This window comes from Bison bison, unplaced genomic scaffold, assembly GCF_000754665.1.
Source record: "Bison bison bison isolate TAMUID 2011002044 unplaced genomic scaffold, Bison_UMD1.0 scf7180017864352, whole genome shotgun sequence".
NCBI lineage: Eukaryota > Metazoa > Chordata > Mammalia > Artiodactyla > Bovidae > Bison > Bison bison.
The window spans coordinates 5,909,726-5,926,614 of record NW_011494924.1 but is presented as its reverse complement, the minus strand read 5'-3'; the positions used below and the strand labels follow the sequence as shown (position 1 = coordinate 5,926,614).

General features: G+C 43.5%; 1 protein-coding gene across 3 annotated transcripts in view; it reads right to left on the bottom strand.

Moving 5' to 3' along the window:
- MGAM (maltase-glucoamylase (alpha-glucosidase)) overlaps positions 1-16,889 on the bottom strand; it is a 102,467-nt gene that overhangs the window by 12,204 nt on the left and 73,374 nt on the right. For all 3 annotated transcript variants that reach the window (XM_010854982.1, XM_010854981.1, XM_010854983.1), the window contains 15 exons: positions 15,704-15,872; positions 15,326-15,422; positions 14,154-14,266; positions 13,050-13,175; positions 11,438-11,566; positions 11,085-11,195; positions 10,505-10,567; positions 5,650-5,784; positions 5,106-5,193; positions 4,136-4,274; positions 2,827-2,960; positions 2,677-2,711; positions 2,231-2,347; positions 754-902; positions 98-182 (listed from right to left, as the gene is read on the bottom strand). In XM_010854982.1, coding sequence (XP_010853284.1) covers positions 98-182; positions 754-902; positions 2,231-2,347; positions 2,677-2,711; positions 2,827-2,960; positions 4,136-4,274; positions 5,106-5,193; positions 5,650-5,784; positions 10,505-10,567; positions 11,085-11,195; positions 11,438-11,566; positions 13,050-13,175; positions 14,154-14,266; positions 15,326-15,422; positions 15,704-15,872 — 1,690 coding nt within the window. The remainder of the gene's footprint in view (positions 1-97; positions 183-753; positions 903-2,230; positions 2,348-2,676; positions 2,712-2,826; positions 2,961-4,135; positions 4,275-5,105; positions 5,194-5,649; positions 5,785-10,504; positions 10,568-11,084; positions 11,196-11,437; positions 11,567-13,049; positions 13,176-14,153; positions 14,267-15,325; positions 15,423-15,703; positions 15,873-16,889) is intronic.

Below are 16,889 nucleotides of genomic sequence, written 5' to 3'. Positions count from 1 at the left end.
ACCTCTCAGGACCCCAATCCGATGAGGCCTCTGCTCCTTAACTAGTCTCTGGCCTCACAGTCGGGATCCCCTATTCATCAGAGGCCTCCATACTCACAGCCTCCAGGACAGGGCTGACCAGGAAGGCTGGGCCCAGCAGGAACTGACTGTCTACATCCCAGGTCACCCGGTCTGACACAAACCTGGGGAGGGAAACCAAGGTATCACAGTTAGGACCCCCTCTACAGGAGGCCAGGTCAAGGCCTTGAAGAAACTCCTCAAATTCATACCTAAGTTGGAAATGCAGCTGCATTCTATGCCATCTTTATTCTTTCCCTAGATATACCTTAATCAGATACATATTCACTTTCTACATGTCATGTTCTTCAAACCCAGAAATGGTTGGGTTTAGACATGTCCTCTGCTATCAGTATGTCCAACTTCTTAAACTTCAGTGCAAGCATGGCCTTCATTCCTCAGATATCCCCCTGGAATGCCTTCTTTTATGATGTGAGCTACTACAAATGCCCAAATTAGAAAGAAATTATTCTATGTTGCATTGTCTATCATGTTGAATTTTTTAAAATATTCAGTAGCCTTTTATCACAGAGTGAAGGTGTGACTGACACCATGCTTAGAAGAGTCATAATGTATGGTCTGTGCCTAGAGAGCTTTTGGAAAAGACAGTCATGTCTTTAATTTGGAAGAATTCTGAAACAGCTACTATATAGATGGAAATTATCACAGTCATTGGGATCCTGGCTGGACACTCACTCATGGAGGAGAGGCCGCACGACGGTGCTGCCCTCTGTGCTGGCCTTGTGCATCAGGGTGTAGATATATGGCAACAGGGTGTATCTGGTCTCCAGGACACTCTTGGAGATTGTCACGAAAGTAGAATTCCAGGACACGGGGTCTTGCCTCTAAGGAGAAAAAAAAGAGTGTTTGGTGCTTAGGGGAGCTAGGGGACTTAAAGAGGTCGCTGCACGGTTAGTCCAAAGGAAGATCACACACAGCTAAACCAACAATGACTACAGACGAGGCTCAGCAAATATGTTTAATAGACTGAAGGAAATCACTGAAGCCTTCCCAGGACAGTTGAAAAACTTTCTCGTAAGAAATTGGGCTGGGGGCGGGGGGTACATATCTGGTACAATGCCCAAACCAAAAGAATAATCTGAAGAACATTGAGGAATATGATTCACTGAAACATGAAGATTCTTTCATGTATCTGTTGGCTATTTGTATATCTTTTTTTGGAAACCTGTCTATTCCGTTCCTCTGCCCATTTTCAATTCAGATTGCAGGATGGACAGAGATGGATTGTCAAAGTATAAAAACTTCTTGTTAGAAGTTAAATATTTCTGGTGATTAGATGTGCAGCATGGTGCCTATAACTAATGACTGTTGTTCAATTGCTAAGTCATGTCTAATTCTTTGAGACCCCATGGACTGCCACACGCCAGACTTCCCTGTCCTCTTCCCTGTCCTTCACTATCTCCCAGAGTTTGCTCAATACTTAGTTTTATTATAGTTAACAATACTATATAATAAGGGCTTCCCTGGTAACTTAGTGGTCAAAGAATTAGCCTGCCATTGCAGGAGACATGGGGTCAGTCCCTGGGTCAGGAAGATCCCCTGCAGGAGGAAATGGCAACCCACTCCAGTATTCTTGCCTGGGAAATCTCACGGACAAAGGAGCCTGGTGGGCTACAGTCCATGCGGTCACAGAGTCAGACATTACTTAGTGACTAAATAACAACAACACTGTATTATAAACTTGAAAGTTGCTAAGAGTATAGATGTTAAATGTTCTCACCACAAAAAAAAAAAAAGAACGGTAATTATGTGAAGTGATTGAGGCGTTAACTGACCCTACTGTGGTAATAATTTCATAATATGTCTCAAGTTTTTTTTTAAAGGAACATAAGGGTTTAATGGTTTATAAGATGTCTTTGGGGAATATAAACAACATCGTGTGCTATGTCTGACTCTTTGCGACCCTGTGGACTATAGCTTGCCAAGCTCCTCTGTCCGTGGAATTTTGTAGGCGAGATACTGGAGTGGGTTGCCATTTCCTTCTCCAGGGGAGCTTCCCGACCCAGGAATTGAACCTTCATCTCTTGCATCTCGTGCATTGGCAGGCAGAGTCTTTACCACTGCACCAGCTGGGAAGCCTATACATTACTTGTAGTTCAAATGGGATTTTACGTTCCTGGTGAACTTTTGAGCTCTGAGCTCAATGTCCTACCCTGGTCCCAATGGTATTGTGATTCCTTGCGAAGGGGTAGAAGGCCCCTAGTTGCATCCAGCGAGCACACATTTCATATTCAGCGTCTTGAAAGAATCCACAAATATCTGCTCCTGTCTGAAACAAGATAGAACAAAATGGGCCAGTTAATGATTTCTGAAAGATGTCACCATCTACATCGTGATTAGGAGTGATCCCAAGGACACCACAGGGACTTCCCTGGTGGTCCAGTGGTTAGAGTCCCCCTTGCAATGCAGGTGACAAGGGTTCAATCCCTGCTCAGGGAACTAAGATCCCACAAGCCACGGAATAACCAAGCCCACGTGCCACAACTACTGCATCAGTGTGCTGCAATGAGAGATCCCACATGCCGCAACTAAGACCCGAGGCAGCCAAATAAATAAATAAAAGCTTTTTTTCTAAAAAGAACAGAAAAGGACACTTACGTAGGATATACCAAAGAGACTAAACTCCATCATGCCTGCAAGAGAACCATGGCTGGGTCAGACGAGACACTCATGACCTGCCTCCTCCTCCCTCCCCAGAGAATCCTTGATGCAAGATCCTGACTCCTCTCCCTCCAGCAGCCCACACACCAATGATTGACTTCTTCAGCTGGTCCCATGCAGCCGTGTTGTCACCCAGCCAGTGTCCTCCCCAGCGGCCAGAAGAGGGGAAAGTGGAGCGAGTGATGACGATCCCTCGCTGTCCCGTCACCTCCTGCACAGCTCTGCTCAGAGGGGGACAAGGGCGTGACTTAGCGCAGAGCAGGGGAGGAAAGCCCCAGAGCTCCTGAGCCTACGGCTCAAGGACAAAGCATCTCATGTGTCCCAGAAGAGAACATGGAAAACCGGGTCATGAGGTCCTGACTGACTGATTCCAGGTGATGGAGATCATATTAAAACTTGTGCCTTTATATGGTATTTACAATGTTTTATAAAAACTACAGAACATAATAGACTCACTGGATCACCTAAAAATAATAGCTAGTCACTGAATCTCGATATCTATTTACTCAATACTCAGTTTAATATACTAGGGAAAGAAGAAGGTGAATTCCTGTATAAGGTTTTCCTTAGGATAATTCTTATTAAGCATGGACTGAGCACACAAAATGAGGCAGGGATAATCCAGTAGAACACCAGTTGGCTAGCCAACAGGAATGACAAAATAAATAAATAAATAAATCCCAATAGAGATGAGTCACTTCTGAAGTCAAGGAAAGAGATACCCAGTCCTCTGTGTTCCCTTCTAATAGCTAAAGTTATTATAGCATCGTCCACACCCTGTGATGATTGCCTGTGTTTCCATGTGTGTTTCCTCCATGAGGACTATTAGCCTTTCACCAGCACGACCAGCTCTTATTTAAATCTGTCCTCCTCACTAGGATCACAGGCTGTGATCCTAGGATCACAGGCTCCATGCTCATGAGTGTTTAATGCTGGGTTGGCAAAAGTGTCCATTGGGGTTTTTCTATACCATGTTACAGAAAAACCCAAATTTTAAGGCCAACCCAATAAGTGAGAATTGCTATAGAGCTATAATTAAAATCTACCCAACTCTTGATGCGAAGAAACCGACTTCATTGGAAGAACCTGAAGAACCGACTTATTGGAAAAGACCCTGATGCTGGGAAAGATGGAAGGCGGGAGGAGAAGGGGACAACAGAGGATGAGATGGCTGGATGGCATCACTGACGCGATGGACATGAGTTTGAGTAAACTCCAGGAGCTGGTGATGGACAGGGAAGCCTGGTGTGGTGCAGTCCATGGGGTCACAAAGAGTCGGACACAACTGAGCGACTGAACTGACTGAACTCTTGGAGGAGGGAATGAAAGGAGGAGCTTCCCCAGTCCCAGGCTGTCCCCTCAGGCTGTCCCACCAGAGAAGGGCATGACGACTCACTCGTATGTGGGTCTGGTCTGGGCCCACCCGTAGAGGCTGTGCACATCGTAGTGGCGCACCGGTGAGCCGTCAGGCAGGACCTGCTGGCTCTCCATGCACAGGGTCTTGCTGCTCAGGCCCCGGTCCCTGGACTCCAGATCTGAGGAGAAAGATCTAGCAATGTGATATTGACCCCTGCCTGATCCTGTTTAGCCTTGACCTCGCTTCATGGGATTGAAGCAAGGCAGTGTCTGACTCTTAAGGCTAAGCTGACCTCTGCATGGGTCCCTCTTCTCCCCAGCATCCTGGAAATGTGCCTGGCTCTTAGTTACAGTGGCATCTGCAGGTGTGGTCAGCACCCAGGACACCGGAGGAGAAAGCAGCGGTGTGCAGAGGACACAGTTGTCAAACATGGACAGGCTCCAACCGAGCTTCTAGCATGTACATTATTTCATATAATTCTTATCATGATTCTTTGAAGAAGATATCATGATCCTCCTTTTACAGTTTAAAAAACTGAGATTTGGAAAGAGCAAGTCATCTGCTAAAGCTCATACCACTCATAGAGAAAATAATAATTGGATCCCAGACATGAACACAAGCACAGTGCCGAAGTCACTGACTCCATGGTAAGGGGAGGCTGTTACTGTCCACCCGCTGGTGACACAACAAATTCCTGGGGAGGGACTCGCATGAGCCTGAGGCAGTAAGACACTGAACTATAGAGTCTGTGGGAGACATTACCACTTGAGTTTCCTGAAAAAAACTGAGAAATTCACTCAAAGGGGCCAATAACTTGCCCACACCCAACAGGGTAAAGTTCTCAGGAATGGACTTGTTACTTTGCTGCACCCCCCTCCACACCCTTGCAAAACAGAGCATCAGTCAGGATGTCCCTGAGCATCAGGGTAAGTGCCAGGTTGCTGGGCTCTTGCAGGACTCACTCCCTGTACCCATGAAGCTGCCAGTAGAGAAGGCCAAGGGTCCTCACATGGCATATAGGGAGGGTGGTTCAGAGTGGCATCCTTGCAGCCTGGAGGGACTGCTCCATTCACAAAGCTCGCTGGTTCATTCATATCCTAGAAATATCAAATCCAGAAATACTTTACTTTTAAAAAGAGTTACATCCTGTCAACCCAGAGACAAGGAAGCAGAGAGTATATGGTTCACCATCCAATAGTTCCATAGATACCAGCCCAGGGAGATTCATCAAATCCAGCTTAAGAAAGATCAGGGAAGCCCTACAGAATGACTGGCTAGAGGATTTGAAAAAACTCTCACTGAGGGTGTAAAGTAGGCTCGGTTCCAAGGAATTCCTGGTTATCACCTTGGACTTTTATAGCCAGAGCTTCAGACAAGGTACAAGCTAAGAGTGGGCCGGTCCTGACTGGAAGAGCTGCACTCTGATGCGTTCAAAGTCTTTCCTGGATGACTATTACCTCTTCGGATTAAAGGTCAGGGATACATATGCTGAGGCACACAGAGCTAGAAACGCAACTGTCCCCATGTACGCAGACACAAACGTGCACACTTACAATCCACAAGCCATCGAACTTCAAGCTCTTCTCTGGTTCCCGTGGATTGGTGTACAGTTCTCTCAACTCCCTCTTCCACCATGTGGTGGTTGAATTACGGAAAAAGTCTGGAAAGGCCACAAATGCCCGGTATTTCTGTAAGAAGGAAATTTATTTGTCCCAAATAAATATATTAGACAGAAAATTGGCATTTCCTGAAAGCTTAACTTACAAAACCTGTACTGTGTGGTGATAATTAATCCAAACAGAGCTTAAGGAATGTTCTTAGCTTACTTGAAATACAATGAATGCAAAGAATAGAAATGAGCACAAATGAAACCCCTTCTTATCATCTGGAAAGCATTCATGGACTGTTTTCCTCTTTGATTCAACACGAATGGTAGCTACCAACACCCTGAACTCACTGTTTCATCTGTTAGATACCCACTCCTCAACCTCTGTCCTGACGTTTCCTAAGCTCTCCTCAAAGACAAAGCATGAGCCAGGGAGACTGCGGCTTGAAGGGGGCAGAGAGCAGATGTATTGTCAACAGGTTGGAAAGAAACATCCAGGTGATTTTCCCCTATTTCATTCTCGGGAGGAAAAGGCGGTAAGAGGTAAGGTTGCATTTTATTACATTAAACTATCTAACCGATATGTATCCGGGTTTTCTATGGTTTCAGAGTCACCTGAAAAGTGCAGTGTCAAATACTTATTGCATGACCTAGGCTTTAAATATGTACATCATTTCATGTAATTCTTATCCTAATTCTGTGAAGAAGAATTAATTGTGTGTCAACTAAATTGGAAGAACTTAAAGAGAAAGTTTCAACTCCCCTTTCTCTTATCTTCTTCAAATGATAAAAACAGTGTCTTTATTTTAACCTGGAAAATGGACCCAAGGTATAACTCCAGAACTATAACCCTTTGGAGAGGAAGGCCCTCGTTGACCCTTGTGTTCCCCCACCACGCTGAGCTTAGAAACTGCATAATTGTGAATTCATTCCACTTAACAACAGCAAATCTTCATAAATTTCTACATAACTATGATGCTTGTTATGGACCTTTATGGTCCTTTGTATGTCTTAGTAAATCGGTTCTTCTGTGTTCATCAGTGCATTTCAAGAGTTAAAAGCTGAATAATGCTGGTGGCAAGGGTGTGGGTGGCGTGGGAACAACAGAAAGAGAACTTGGATTAGGGAACTTCCAGTTCTGATACACAACAGATAATAGGCAAGTGGAAAACCAACATCTAGATAGAAGACCACAAGGAACAGCAAGAAAAAAAAAAAACAAAAATGGATCAGCACACAGGGATCCAGCTCACAGAGAATGTCAAGGTGTTGAGTCACATCACTGAGCATCTTGTGAAGGGGAAGCATGTCAAGAAAGCCTTTTTTGTTATAAAATGGAGGTAGAAATATAGAAACAACAAACCAGAACATTTCACCAGAAACAGAGAGCTCCAGCTCAGGCAGAGGAGGAAAATGGAGGATTAGAGTAGACAGAGTCAATACCGGTCATGTCTAAGAGGTAGCTGAATTTCGAATGAGATACAAGTGAGCGATTTGACCATTTTGATTTATGAACCCCACTAAAAGGGCTCTTGCCCATGAAATGAAGAAAATTCTGCTGTTCTCCAAGGTCCTAGTTCTACCTCACTCCAGTCTGTGTTCCACTCTTGCTTCATTGCTTCTGCAATGTTATTTCCCCTCATCCTCAACCCATGATGTTCCCACCTGGCCCCATTTCTTAGCAGGTAAACAAAAACAACAACTGGTAAGAAAAAAAAAATAGATACATAGATCAGTGGAACAGAATAGAAAGCCCAGAAATAAACCCATGCATATGCAGTCAATTAATCTTTGACAAGGATGAAAGGAACATAAATGGGGAAAGGATTGCCTTTTTTGATATTTGGCAAAACTAATACAATTATGTAAAGTTTAAAAATAAAATAAAATTAGAAAGAAAAAAAAACAGTGTTAGAAAAACATGAAGAGAATTCTCTGGTGGTCCAGTGGTTAAGACTCCATGCTTCCACTGCTGGGGGCCTGGTTTCAATCCCTGATTAGGGAACTAAGACCCTACAAGCTGGGTGGAGTGGGCAAAAGAGAGAAAAGAAAAATGTGGATATCCACATGCAAAAGAATGGAACTGGGGCTTCCCTTGTGGCTCAGTGGTAAAGAATGCAATGAATGCCAATGCAGAAGACACTTGTTTGATTCCTGAGCCGGGAGGATCCCACTTGCTTAGGAGCAACTAAGATCATGTGTCACAACGATTGAGGCTGTACTCTAGAGCTCAGGAGCTGCAGTTACTGAAGCCCGCATGCCCAGAGCCCATGTTCCACAAAAGGGAAGTCACAGGGAGAAGCCTGAGCATCACAACTAGAGAGAGGCCCCCCTTGTCCCAACTAGAGAAAAGCCTGTGCAGCAACAAAGACCAGCACAGCCAAAAAAAATTTAAAAAGAATGAAATTGGACTCCTATCTTATACTGCTCATAAAACTTAATTCAAAATGAATTAAAGATTCAAAAGTAAGACCTGAAACCATAAAACTTCTAGAAGAAAACACAGGAAAAAGCTCCTTGACACTGGTCTTGGCAATGACATTTTGGATTTGACGACACCAAAAGCACTAGCAACAAAAGAAAATGAAGTGAAATACATCAAACTAAAAAGCTTCTCCACAAAAAACAATCAACAAAATGAAAAGGCAGCCTACAGAACAGGAGAAAATATTTAACATGCAAATACCCAAATGAGTTGATATTTTAAATACATATGGAAGCTATAAAGCTCAATAACAAGGAAAATAACCCATAACTAAATCGATTTTAAAATGGACAAATGACCTAAACAGACATATTTGCAAAGAAGGCCTACAAATGGCCAACAGATACATGAAAAGGTTCTTAATATCACTAATCATCAAGGAAATGCAAATCAAAACCACAATGATAAGCTGTTTCGCAGCTTTTATGAGAAAGATGACAGATAACAAGTGTTGGCAAGCACATGAAAAAAAGGGACTTCTTGGACACTGCCAGTGGGAATATAAACTGGTATAGCCAGAAATACAGAAAATACTATGGGGTTCCCTCAAAAAATTAAAAATAGAACTATCAAGTGATCCAGCAATCCTACTTCTGGGTATATCCTCTAAAGGAAGCAAAATTGGTATCTTGAAGAGATATGTCCCATGTTCACTGAAGCTTTACTTACCATAGCCAAGATGTTGAAATAACCTAAGTGTCTGCCCACAAATGAATGGATAAAGAACATGTGGTGTGTGTGTGTGTGTGTGTGTGTGTGTGTATACAGTGGAATATCATTCAGCTAGGATAAAGAAGGAAAACTTTCCATTTGCAATAACATGGATAAACCTAGAAGGCGTTATTCTAAGTGAAATAAGCCAGATAGAGAAAAACAAACACTGTATGATCTCACATATGTGGAATCTGAGAAAAACAAGCTGAACTCATAGAAACAGAGAGTAGAATTGTGATTACCAGGTGCCAGGAGGTGGGTAAATGAGGAGATGCTGGTCAAAGGTTGCAAGCCTTAATTTATCAAATGAATGAGTTCCTGGACCTGATATCCAATGTGGTGATTATAGTTAATAATACTGTATTGTATACTTAAACGGTGCTAAGAGAGTAGATTCTCCCCACACAAATACACAAATAGCAACTATCTGAAATGATGGATGTGTTAATTAACCTGATTCTGGTAATCATTTCATGATATACATGTATATCAAATGATCACATTGTGTACTTTACATATATACAATTTTATTTATCAATTATACCTCAGTTAAGCTGGAGGAAAAAACTAAAAACTAAAATAAATAAGTAAAAGTCAGGGAGCCCATGACCCTGAACTTCTCTGGCAGATGCCTATGTCTACGTGGCCTGCCTGGATCACCAATCTTCAAGTGATCTTCTGTGAGAAACAACAGAGATTGCAGGAAGCTAGGTTCTCTCCCTTGGATCCTCATCTGAGATCCATGGTAAGTGAGAACCTGTTCCCAGGAGAGAGCAAGTTTTAACATATGGCTAGAAACTTGGAGATACGATCAGAGTTGAGGGACTTCCCTGGTGGTCCAGTGCTTGAGAATCTGCTTGCCAATGCAGGGGGCACAGATTTGATCACTGGTCCTGGAAGATCCCACATGCTGCGGAGCAACTAAACCTGTGTGCCACAACTTCTGAAGGCCACATGCCTACAGCCCATGCTTTGCAACAAGAGCAGCCACTGCAGTGAGGAGCCCGTGCACCACATCTAGAGAAAACCTACGCACAGCAACAGAGACTCAGCACAGCAAAAGAACGAAAAAAAGATCAAAGCTGAGAAACCCAAGGAAAGATGGGGGGATTTATAAGAGTGAAGATGGAGAAGTCTACCCACAAAAAGAAAGATGTACAGAGAAAAATACCCAATCAGTAAAGACAGGGGTGAGAGACTATTTGAAGAGGATACTCAAAGCAAAAACTGCAAAAGGAACAATAAATATACTAATTCAGTCAAAAGACAGTGTTTCTTAGAGGTTTCATTCAGTGGAAATTTCCTGGATGTTTGTAATCTGAGAGCCATGGAGTGGAAATCATCACTCTGTCACCTGAAACCATGGACACAAGTAATTTAAGATCTCTGAGTCTTAGTTATGCAAAGCATAAAAGTACCTACCTCCCAACTGGGGTAAAATATTGCACGCAAAGAGACGGGCACGAGACAGATGCACAGGACACGTTCCCTACGTGAGTTTCCTCATCTCGCCCGTGCTCATGGCACAGGGATATCCAGTATCCTAAGCACGGTGGCACCTTCTTGACATCCCTGATCCCCCACATCCACACAAGCCCCTTACCTCCACTTGACTGTCCCAGTCTAGAGAACTGTTTATTACCACATCAGGAAAATCAGGCCAGACCTGTGAAGAAAAACATGTTTTAAAGCAATGCACTAGATAATTTCTCTTATATAGCATTTCCTAAGAAACTATAGGGCTTTCAGGTGGTAAAGAATCCACCAGCAATGCAAGAGACACAGAAGACACGGATTCAATCCTTGGGTTGGGAAGATCCCCTGGAGGAAGAAAATGGCAACCCACTCCAGTATTCTTGCATGAAAAACCCCATGGGCAGAGGAGCCTGGTCGGCTAAAGTCCATGGGGTTGCAATGAGTTGGACTCAACTAAAGGGTTAAGCACACAAGAAATTATAAACCTTGTTCTAGGGGTGATAGTACTTCGATTTTCTTGTAGGATTGATCTAGAGAAAAGTGGATCACACAATGTACACACACATTCCTTTAAAATTCCTTAATAGTGGTAACAAATACCAATGGAGAATATGAGAACTTCTGACCTCAAAGTCCGAATGGAAAAAAGACAAAAATGCAAACACACTGACAGTGTGGGGATTAGTGAATCACTGCTCAGAACATACCTTTCCCCAGACAATGCTCCCATCACTCGGATCTTTGATGAAGACATCATCCTCTACACCCCGTGTGAATGGCAGATAGGGCTTGGTCTCGTTGCCAGAAATGGCTGGGTCCTAAAATCAAAGCACAGGTCAGGTGAGGAAACCAAAGCCAGAGAATGACTCAGGGTAGGGAAAGGGGGAATTTCTCCCAAGAGGAGGCATGCCTTCCATCCGTGCTATAGAGCTTCTGTGAACCCAGGGAAATATACTTCATTTCTCTACTCATAGCATGGAAGAAAACACACATAAATCTTTCTCCACCAAACTCCATTCAGTCTTCCAAACAGACTCCACCCAGTCACATAGCAACTAACCAGAATGATAATGACTCGCATCCCATCGGCCCTCATGCGAGTAATCAGAGCTGGAAACCCCTCAAACTCGGCATCAAGGGTGAAGTCCAGCTGCCGCTCCATGTAGTCAATGTCCGAGTACTGCACATCCTGGAAGAGAAAAGAGGAAACTCACACAAGCCCAGGTCCACGTGAGAACAATGGTCCAGTAACCAGGGGCGAAGTTCAGACAGCATCTGCTTCATTCTTTCAAATCCCACCTCTGTTACTTGCTAGGCATTAGGTTCTAGAAAATTCACCTAATTCTCAAACTTTTAGTAGTAAAACTAGAAAAAAAAAAAACAAACACCTAAATTAGCAAAAAGCAGAATGATAATGTTGACCTCCACAATTTTGTTGTGGAGATACATGAAAAAAGTCAATGAGAGTGCTTTGTAAAGGGCCAGAATAAGGAGTGAACAGAGGATGAGATGGTTGGATGGACATGAGTTTGAACAAGCTCTGGGAGTTGGTGATGGACAGGGAAAGCCTGGCGTGCTGCAGTCTGTGGGGTTGCAAAGAGTCAGACATGACTGAGCCACTCAACTGAACTGAAAGAGCAAACATAGTTATCTCTTCCAGGAAGCCAACTCAGGTATCAGGGGTTCAGACTCAGACAAAATAATATACTAACACAGTACTAGCACAGTACTAACACAACATGGACAGTAAATCCACTAAAAATATAACAAACAAAAGCATCTGTAATGGCTTTGGAACAACAATCCTGGGGGTAATCAGACACAGCTTTCTTATTAAGAATAAAATATTGCATGCTAGACTTTCCATTAATAGGAAACAAGAGAAAATTCAGAGAATAATATTGATTAATGGAAAAACCAACAGCTCAGCAGTAAAGAATCTACCTGCCAAAGCAGGAAATGTGGGTTGAATCCCTTTGTCGGGGAAATCCCCTGGAGAAGGGAATGGCAACCCACTTCAGTATTCTTGCCTGGGAAACCCCATGGATGGAGGAGCCTGGAGGGCTGCAGTTCATGGTGTCACAAGAGTCAGATATAACTTAGAGACTAAAAAACAACTCTTCAAGTAAAGGTGAAGTTTGTCTCCACATGTATCTCTTCTGGAAACCAGCCCCAAGATCCCTAGATTCAACCAAGAATTAGATCAAAGCTGGGGGAACACTGAGCTTTAGTGCTGGCAAAGTGTCAGAACTGAGGTTATATCTATAGATACAATGGTCTGACTGAATTTGGGTCAATTTCTTTTAATGAAACAAAACTACTCTCTGGGCTACCTTTTATATGATACCAAGGATGTTTTTAACTAGATGCCATGAAGTCATGTGAAAGAAATGGAAGCGTGATCTAGTAGAAAGAACCCTAGAGCTGACCCAATACCCTCCTCCTTTGGCAAATCACTGTGACTCTTCAAGTTGGGGACAATGACACCCCTCCACCCGCTTATATTATAACCACTGGGTAGGGTGAGACTGAGTGTGATCCTGTACGTGATCCTGTATGAGAAAGCGCTCTGTAATTTCGTAGAGTCTGACAAAAATCAGACAAATGCAGACATCGAGACAAGGGCTGACCATGAGGTCCCAGAGCCAGAACCCCACAGGCTGATGACATACATAGGGGATCTGTGCAGCCACCATAGCATCGTACAAGCTGGCGATCTCAGAGTCGTTCTGGTATCCATAGCGACACAGCTGAAACCCCAGGGACCAGTAAGGAACCATCACTGGCCGACCAATCAACTAGAAAATAAACAAAATTTAGTCCTTAAAAAGAAGAATTTGGATTAAAGTTGTACACAAAGTAATAATGTTTTTCCAGTGTCCCCAGTTAGATAATCGGCAAACTCAAATCCAGAGAGAAACGAAGAGGATGCAAAGCCACTAGGATAACTTGGAGAAATCATCCTGCCAGGCTTGGCCTCTCTTGAAAATCTGACTTTACTCCTATTTCCAGTGATTTCTAGCTTGCTGGTTAAGAACATGAAATTCAGAAACAAAATGCCTGGGTTGCCCTATAGGATCCAATCTCTGCTGGCTATGTGACTCTGGACAAAAGTGAAATAACCTCTCATACATGTTTCTTCACTTGTAAACCGAGGATAAGAATGTATTTGTTTCATAGTGTTTTGTGACGACTGAGTGAATTAACATATGGAAAGTGATCTGATGTGCAGCAAGTAATATATCAGTGACATAACAGTAAGTTTTATAACGCTGTTTGCGGCTGATGCCAAAGCAACTGTGATGACCTCTGTGACCACAGTTATCATGTCCACTATCCCCACCCTCTCCACAATTACCACCACCACCATCACCACCACCACCACCACCACCACCATCACCACCATCACCACCATCACCACCACCACCACCACCACCACCACCACCACCACCATCACCACCATCACCACCACCACCACCATCACCACCATCACCACCACCACCACCATCACCACCTTCACCACCACACCACCTTCACCACCACCAATCACCACTATTACCATTGCCACTGCCAGCTATAACCAGCGGTACTATTATTACTTCTGCTACTCTGCAATGCTCTGAGAGGCTATGAATTTAACAGTTATTGGTATGGATTTATTGTTCATTATTCTATAACCTACCTGTCACCCAGAAAGACCAACAGTTTCAGTTATCATCTAAGAACTACAGAAAGTGCTGTATAAATACTGGGTAACCAACTGAATTCCCTCCTACCTCAGTGTACTGCTGAGTGACAAGCTCTGGAGTTGGCCCTAAAACCACATAAAAGTCCAGAATCCCTCCTGTGGTACGGTATGTCAAGGCAGGCAAGGGCTGGAAGGTCACGTCTGGAAATGCAGAAAATATCAATCAATATGGAAACCTTCAAGTGAGAAATTACCCCTGAAATTCATACATTCTCCTTCTTCCTATGCCTCTATTGTAGAGTATTGAGAGAAGGTAATTTGTACTATACCTCACAGAATTTTAAAAGTTAAGTGAATGTCTTCAGGGCATCTGCCTGGATTTTTTTCTCTTTGATGCACCTATTACCTTACTATATGTTTTGTCCTTCTGCTCTTTTTAAACTGCTATTATTGATTTTATTTCAGAACAGTTTAAGACTTATAAGAAATTGCAAAACTAGTACTAAAACTTTTCTTGGACACTTCCCCCAGCATCCCCCAATGATAACTCTTATATAACCATTGTATGTCATCAAACCAGGAAACCAATGTTGATATAATACTATTAACACAGATACAGGCCTTATTCAGATTTCTCCAGTTTTCACAAGTACGCTCTTTAACTCCACTTCTTGATTCCCCACCCTTTTTCCAATATACTACTCAAATTTTCTTTATACCCTAGTACCCCAAGAGTGAGTGCTCGGACCCAAACTCTCATCACTAAGTCAAATTATATAAATGGCTCCCACTGACTAACCTCTAGGACATGGGACTCCCTTGATTTTGCTATCCCATCCTACATCGTTTATGCCAAATGAGTTAATTCTTATTACTACACTTTGTTGTTGTTTAGTTGTTAAGTTGTATCTGACTCTTGTGCAACCCCATGGACTATAGCCCGCCAGGCTCCTCCATCCGTGGGATTTTCCAGGCAAGACTACTGGAGTGGGTTGTCATTTCCTTCTCCAGGGCATCTTCCTGACCCAGGGATCGAACCTGTGTCTCCTGCATTGGTAGGCGGGTTTTTACCGCTGAACCACCATGAAAGCCCATTACTACATGTTACTGAACTGAAATAAACAGAGTGAAGAAAAAAAAGAACAACACTGTCCACAAGATAATAATTGTGACTTCAGGGGCAACATGATTGAACACATTCTGAAGTTCCTCAAGAAGGACTGATTCACAAAAACAGAGAAGGTGCCAGCATCACCTTACCCATGGCATTGCTGTTCAGCAGGAGCACTCCGTGGGCGCTGCCATCCTCCTCCAGTGCCATGTAGTAGGGGTGGACACCATAGGAGTTCTTCTTGTACTGAGAGAGTCATGGGGAGAAGGGCAGGAGGTTATAAGACAAAGACTGAAAAGAGAGATTGAGAAAAAAAAACTCAACAAATTGATCAATAAGGTGTGTCTAGTCTTCTCTGTGAAATAAACACGTAAGAAATAAAGGAGCCTGAGAGTCGACCTGCTTGTCTAAAAGCAGACTGTGAGCATCCAAGTGGGAAGTGGGAAGAGGAAACACCCGCTGTGTGACGTGTACACAGTGTGGGTGGACAGAAGCAACAACCCAGATCCCAAGTGCTCTGCCCTTACCCCCGGGGGTTGGTCTCGGGAGAACATCCCCCACGTGTTCCATTCCAGGTCTCTTCGGAAGGCTGTGTGCTCAGTTTCCCCAAAGCCATAGAGGTACTTGGAGGGGAGGCGCGTGGAGATGCGGATGAACATGTCATTGAAGGTAAAGCCGAGGAGCTGAGAGTCCCAGCTGCAATACAAGAGGGTATGTTTGGAAAAGAAATGGGCTGTTCTAATGACTTCAAGCAGCTAGAGTCGCAGGGAAATTGAACTCTTGATTTCCTGTGGACCTCCCACATAAAACATTAAGTCTGTATGATTAAAATACTCCCAGCCGCCAGGGCTGCAAGTCCAGGAGCCAGCATCTTTCTTCTACTTTCCTTTATCACTCCCTCCCTTCAGTGGTCCCTCCAGGATACCAGATCCAATCATCTTCATCATCTCAGTTGCCCCCACTTCACAGCAACCCTAGTTTCTGCTCTTGCCCCATCAGAGTCCACTTGCTATGTAGCATCCAGAGTTATTTTTTTAAGCATCTCACATCATGTCAACCCCTGTTTACAATTCTTCAGTGATTCTCATTGAAGCATCTTGTGAAGTCTTCAAAGCCATTCCTGATCTGAAGCTACCTAAACCCCAGCCTCATCTCCTGCCACTTACCACCTTATATGTGAAACTACTCCACCCACACTGGAATTTTTCCCTTTCATAAGGCAAATTTACTCCTATTTCATGGCCTGTGCACTGACTACTCAATCTGTCTGAAATGTTGCCCATTTCTCCTATCTCCACATGGGAGGCTCCTTCTCCTCCCCAAGGTCCTATTTAAAGCCCACTTCCGGAGAGGAGGAGCCAAGATGGCGGAGGAGTAGGACGGGGAGAACACTTTCTCCCCCACAAATTCATCAAAAAAGCATTTAAACGTCGAGTAAATTCCACAAAACAACTTCTGAATGCCGGCAGAGGACATCAGGCACCCAGAAAAGCAATCCAACTCTTTGAAAGGAGGTAGGAAAAAATATAAAAGACAAAAAAAGAGACAAAAGAGGGAGGGACGGAGTTCCGTCCCAGGAAGGGAGTCTTCAAAAGAGAGAAGTTTCCAAACACCAGGAAACCTTCTCACTGCTGAATCTGTGCCGAGCTTTGGAAGCACAGAGGGCAACATAACGGGGAGAAAAAATAAATAAACAATTAAAACTCGAAGATT